This window comes from Solanum verrucosum, unplaced genomic scaffold (assembly GCF_900185275.1).
Source record: "Solanum verrucosum unplaced genomic scaffold, falcon-dt-bn FXZP01000103.1, whole genome shotgun sequence".
Lineage (NCBI taxonomy): Eukaryota > Viridiplantae > Streptophyta > Magnoliopsida > Solanales > Solanaceae > Solanum > Solanum verrucosum.
The window spans coordinates 2,752,747-2,759,504 of NW_026020048.1; the positions used below are offsets into that span (position 1 = coordinate 2,752,747).

General features: G+C 29.1%; 1 protein-coding gene across 2 annotated transcripts; it reads left to right on the forward strand.

The window, feature by feature from the left end:
• The first annotated feature begins 1,608 nt into the window (after nucleotides 1-1,608).
• LOC125821873 (uncharacterized) lies at nucleotides 1,609-6,093 on the forward strand. 2 transcript variants are annotated; one of them, XM_049501239.1, is made up of 5 exons: nucleotides 1,609-1,732; nucleotides 1,871-2,041; nucleotides 3,236-3,338; nucleotides 4,995-5,223; nucleotides 5,697-6,093. In XM_049501239.1, exons 1-5 carry the CDS (start codon nucleotides 1,730-1,732, stop codon nucleotides 5,782-5,784), a joined length of 594 nt encoding a protein of 197 aa, XP_049357196.1. In that variant the 5' UTR covers nucleotides 1,609-1,729; the 3' UTR covers nucleotides 5,785-6,093. The 2 variants fall into 2 exon arrangements, with proteins under 2 accessions (XP_049357196.1, XP_049357195.1); XM_049501238.1 differs by having other exon boundaries at nucleotides 1,638-1,732; nucleotides 3,230-3,338.
• Nucleotides 6,094-6,758: the final 665 nt, after the last annotated feature.

The following is a 6,758-nucleotide window of genomic DNA, read 5'->3' on the forward strand; positions in this document are numbered from 1 at the left end:
AGCTGAGTATGCACTCCATTTACTCATTTTTTGCCTATATGTGTCTGTTTCCCATCTTTACCACTATATCTTTTTCCTCTTCAACATCAACACTATGATATTTACCTTTTATGGTGATGCGAATTCTTCTTCTTGTATTGGGGGGATGAGCACCTATATGACATAACATGCTTCCTGCTTAAAAGAATCGCTAATACAAATTTGAATAACGTTTACAAATCGCTTTTTTGACTTTTATCTTTAAAATTTAGTTATTGTTATTAAATCTACCATTACTTGAAATTCGATTACACATACTATTGTTATCATTAACCTCTATTAATTGATAGAGTCTCAAATATATTTGCTCACTACATTTTTCAAAAATGTTAAGTTAATGTTAATAAAATATTTGACAAATAAATCGAGATAGAAGGAGTAATTAACCGGCCTTTTTTTATATTTTGTTTCTACACCCCATATCGCGGGCCCCACCACAAATCTTTGTATCTAAATAATTAACGAAAAAAGAACTCATACAGTCATTTTATGAAATGAATGAATTTGGGAATTTACCTTTGACAGGAAAAAGAAGTAAAACTTTTGACGATTAGTCCATTTTTATCCCTTAATTAAATACTAAATAATGTTAGAGAGAGAGATCACGATAGATGGCAGTTTCAGGATTTTCCCTTATCTTATATCCAAATATTCCGCTTGAGTTTCGTCTCTGATCAGCTAAACTGGACTTATTTGGTTTAACAAAATTTGTATCACACGCAATAAAAAGCCTCATCTATTTTGTAAGCAAAAGATAAGATAAAAGCAAAATAAAGAAGATAAACTCTTAACCATAATCATTTTGTTAAGAAAACAATTTTAATTGATACAAAAAGCCAACGGTGCACTTCCAAGGAATTCAGTGTGATGCTTAAAATTCATTTATTCTTAATCAAATTTTTTTAAATAGATAGAAAAATCTAATTTTTTTTCTATGGACTTTGCCATTACAAATCTAAATTAAGCTAAACGAGTTCAAAATATGAATGATTAAAGCTGATTAAACCAAACAAAGCGGGGCGCAGTTGCTTATTTTACACCCAACCTAATGGACCCATCCCTAAAACATTCTTAGCCAAAAAATTACTAATAAGTGGCACTAACAAAGATGGGTCATCTCTTTGATTAATTAACAACCCAATTCAATTAATACAGACACCTAAACAACTCATAAACTTTTTTTTAAAAAAATAGTCTCTTTCTGTCCACACAACACATGATCTAACTTCCCCGGAAACCCCTCAAATATTCCTAGCAATCAATTCAATTTCCCCATCATTCTTTGTAACAAAAAAACAAAACATTTTCAAAAAATTAAATATTCAAAAAAAAAATACTCATATTATATATAATATTTATAAGAACTTGGGAGCTCTAAAGGAATTAGCAGTTCAACAAGAAGAGAGAAGAATAAGATTTTTTTTTTTCCTTTGGTAAGCTAGTTATTTTGTAACCGATAATATCAGAAAAAACTAAAAAAAAGGAGTCTTTCAAATTAAGTTACTGCTATTTCTCACCTATATATAGAGTTGTTTATTCGTACAGAGAAAAAAGTTTGACTTTTTAATCAAGACCTCTTCTCTGTTTGTTTTTGTTGTCAAATGTATCAGGTAAACTTTGATTTCTTAATTAGCAGGTGAAAACACCCCTTCTTCCTCCATCTTCTTCAATAATTCTCGATTATCATAAAATGGTGAGTCTTTTTTTTTTTTTTTGGTCTCTGAATACTGTTCTATTGAATTCTTGGAACTCTGTTCTTCAAAATTTCTCAGCAAACAAAGAAATTTGTTACCATTTCTGTATGTATATGTTTTGTAAATTAAATTTGCAGGAGAATATGGGTGTTGAGAAACAGAGACTATTTGAAGAAAAGGGTGTTTGTGTTTCTGATCATATGAATGGATTGCAATACACAAGCACAAAATCAGATAGCTTTGTTGTGGACATGGAACGATTTTCTCATATCATAGAGAAAGACATAAATGCCAATTCAAGAATTACTGTATGTTTCTCTTTTTCATTTTTTGGTCTCTGTTTTTCTCTGAGTTTTTATTCATACTCCTGACAAGTTCTTGATTCAATTCACAATTTGATTCAAGTTTATCCTAATCTTAACCCCCTTTGTTAAAGTAGTGAGAAAAGAACTCATTATTGGTCAATTTTTGTTTACTAGGACTAGTCTTAACAACTACTGATATATTTAATTTATTTTTATTTTTATAAAAAGATGGACCTCATGAAGAAGATGAAGATAGATTTTGAAACTTTGGAGAATACCCCAAAAGTTTTAGTATATGATTTTTTAGGGTTAATATTTGAAAATTCATCAAATTTATCATTAAAATCACTCAATTTACATCTTGGTTTCAATAAAATCATTCAACTAAAATTTATCATTAAAAAATTGATATAACAAAATAAATTATTTTTAAGTCATATTTATATGAACTCCACAAGAATAAAATTAAAGAAAAATCATCAGAAAAAACTTATGAATAAACTTAATTAGTGAAATAAATACTATAATATTATTATGTATTTAAGAGTTAAAATGTATGACGATGAACACTATTCAAAAATAAATATTAAGTATGATATTATCATTGGCTTAATGACTGCCACAATTTTTTTGTAACTCGTCAAGTTTTTATTAACCCAGTGACCGCAACAATTTAATGTTACAGTTATTAAGCTAATGTTATATCAATTTTTTTTTATATGACAGTGATATATCCTACAATTTTTGTTAATGACAACTTTTTACGGTTCTTTTTTTAAAAAAGAAAAATATCCATTACAATACATTTTAAATTTAAATATATTGTAATATCAAAACATAGTTTGTTCTTGAATTTTTTCTATGAGTTTTCTTTAATTTTATTTATTCGTGGAGTTCATATTAATGACATAAAAATAATAAATTTAGTTCAGTGATTTTACTGATACAAAGGACTAACATGAGTCACTTTACTGATACAAAATAAAATTTAATAACTTTACTAGATAAATTCTGAAAGTTGAGTGACTTTTTGAAATATTAACTCATGATTTTATTGGGATCTTTACAATTCACTGTTACTTTTTCTAGTTGGTAATTTAAATTATACATTAAATATATATATATATGTTGGCTATTTTTAATTTAAAATATTGCTATATTTTTTTCTGATATGAATTTGATTTTCCAAAGTTGCAGAGGAACCTTTCAAGAAAAGGATCATTTCGAAGCGGCGAGAAGAAAACAAATTCAAATGCTGTCAATGAGAAAGACACCAACTTCACGGAAAATTCCCCTAGAGGTAATACTTTTCTTTCTCTTTATTTATTAATACATATATATAGTTTCGGTTAACTTATTTGAATGGTGTAATATATATATAAAAAAAAAAACAAAGAAGTGTTAAAAACAAAAACAATCATTAAATTTGTATTCGTCTACCTGCGTTTCTGTTCTTTTACTAAGGTATTTAATAGTCAAAAGTGAAAGGAAAAGACTATATAATATGACCCCTTCGATATTTTCTCAAAATTAGAACACTTCCAAATTAAAAGGAATCGGATTCTTCTCTACATTTATTATTCCTTGTACTAGTTTTTGATCGTTTTATATCATGTCAATTTTTTTCGTTTTAATTTATATGATCGTATTTATGCTACGACCATGCCTAAACATGTGCCACGTAGCTATAACACATAGTACCAAACAATAATAAATTCTCAATCAAACAGAAGATCCATGTGGGGAAATCCGCTCTGTTCTTTTTGTCTTTTCATATGGCAGTATTACAAGATACAGACTTTGTTCCTACAATTATTTAATGAGAAATCATTCTATTTCTATTTTTTTTATTAGTTATAGATGTGCTAATACGCCATAAGTTCATAATCAATATATAAACTTTCAGAGCCTTCATTTTCATCTTTTTTTTTAGGGTGTAAAATAACTAAAAATCTAAGATTTAAAATCGGTGAATTTGAAATGAACACAATAATATACGTAGAGTTCAAGTCAGAAGCAGCAAGTGCGACTATACTCATTATTAATAATTTATTACATAATGCAATGGGTCCAATTAAAGTTCATATGGTCCGCTTGAAGCCTATGATGTCAACATTTCTTATGAAAATTTAGGTTAAAGCTTTTGTTAATCTTGTAGCTAGATATTGTGAAATTAAGTCTTACACCTAACTCACACCTCAAAAGCTAGCTCAAAGGAAGGAGAATTGTCCAAGCCTTATAAATAGTTATCTCATTAACCATCAAGGTGGGACTTTTTGCGTTTAACATCCCACCTCACACCCAGTGCTTAGCATTGGTCCGTGGGTAATTTTTGATTATTTTTTTTGGGTCCCAACATAGGATGAGATGAGTCTTACTCTGATATCATGTGAAATTAGGTCTTAGATCTAACTCACACCCCAAAAGCTAGTTCAAAGGGAAGAGGATTGTCAAGCCTTATAAGGAGTCCATTCATCTCATTAACCATTAATGTGGAACTTTTTGCTTTTAACAGATATATACTACTCTCTCTCTTTAAAAAAGAATGACCTAGTTTCCTTTTAAGTCTGTTTAAAAAAGAATGACTTATTTCTTTTTTTGGCAATACTTTAACTTCAACTTTTCACGTGGCATGTTTAAGGCCACAAGATTAAAGGGCATTTTGGTACATTTGACATAACTTTTTAGAACCACAAGATTAAAAAATCTTTTTTCTTTTCTGAAACTCCGTTCCAAGTCAAACTAGGTCATTCTTTTTGAAACAGAGGAAATAATTAATTAATAATATGAAGATACAGAGCGTCGGTCCTTTTTGTTTGCATACATTATTATTTTAAAAAAAGGGTTGCACATGCATCAAAATTATTGAGTGATAAAGAACCAATTAAGCCAACATATACTTATGGGGTATAGTATATTCTAATTGTTTATTTTTAAAATGGAATTAAAAATGCAGCAAGTTCATTGCTAGGAGGAGGTATCACACCAGAAAAGCCCATGGCATTGACTACTAGTAGTGATCAACATACCCCACAAACCCATAATCATCAGATCACTATAGTGGCCGGCCATGGTGCCGCTGCCGCCGCCACCGAAAGTAAAATTGGTGGCAGGAGATTCAGTTTCCGACGATCTACTAATTGGACCATTGATCCTAGGAGGATCCTTCTCTTCTTTGCTACATTGTGAGTTTTTCTCTTTAACTTCTTTACATAAGTGGTATATAATAATATTTGTTACGAGTTTAAGTTATATGCACAAAGTTTTGAGTTGAGTGATTTAATTGTTATAAAATAAAGTTCAATGACTTTGCTAGATAAATTCACATAGTTGAGTGACCATTTAAGATATTAACTCAAGAATTAATGGGTTACCTAGTAAAAATGATAACTAAAACTCTGATTTTATCTTTAGTGAGATTTCATATTTGTTAAGATCAGTTTTAGACAACACATTTCATAAGTGTTTTTTTTTTCTTTCTTAAACATCGTGTCATGATGTGAAACACAATCACATAAATTAGAACAGAGAGAATATATGCTATAACATGATGTTTAAATGCACTAGTAATTAACATCAGTTGGAGTGACTTAAATTGTAGACTAACAATATTTTGTTGCTTAATTTATCTAATATGATGGTACCCTGTCTTTGACAGGTCAAGTATGGGAACAATGTTATTGATTTATTTTACATTATCCATTGCCAAGCTAAATGGAGAAGACATTGCAGATCTTAATGGTTGATATATATAAAGCATGAAGAAGGCACTAGCTAGTTCTAACTCAGAAGCCTGTATATTATATAAATGTAGAAGCTGCAGAAGAGACATGAGCATAACAAAGTTTCAAAAGAGAAGAACAGAAAGCTATCATGACAAATCTTGGCAATATTCTGTTCTAATGAGTGGCACAGATCACAAACAAATTTGTACCTTTTCTTTGTTAGGTTCTCTTTTTGTAATATTTGACGAGCTCTCCTTTTTTAGAGTTTAAGTTCTATCAATGTAAAAAATTAAAAAAGTACTCAATCGAGTTACTTTAAGTTAATTACAATTAATATTTTATAATAACTTACAGGATACTATAGATTAAATTATATATTACTTCAAATCATGTGTGTAACCACATGCCTCCCACTCATTTTTGTTCAAAGCCCTATTGTTTCTTTATGTTCTCTGCAGCTTTAGTACAGGGCACATATACTATGACTTTGATCTGAATAGTACTAATAAAACATTGTTAGTGGAGCATGATGGCATGGCACAGAATATTTAGAATAAATATTTCTACTTAAAAGTAGGCATATATAGGAGCAGTGCACATTTATCAAACTAGATACTGATTGGGAAAAAATGTTCTCACAAGTATTAATCCATCCTTATTTGACTTAATGATTTCTGCAAATATGTATGTAGTTGTAAGAGGTTCAGTAACTTTTAATTAAGCTAATTAGGATTTAGGAGTAGAATTAAAGAAAAAAGACAAATAAAAACATATAATTAAGCTAAATATGATTGAGATTATGTTTTAGGCTTTTAAGGAACTGTTAGCATGATGGACAACTAAATGATTGTATATATTAATGTAATTATATAGTGATATAAATTAGCATGATCATATACATTTGGTGTAGAATCAAAGGAATAAATATTGTGATAGAATAACTGATTTGGAGGGATAGCAAGGCATATTTAGAGGGATTGAATAGCAGATTTGTA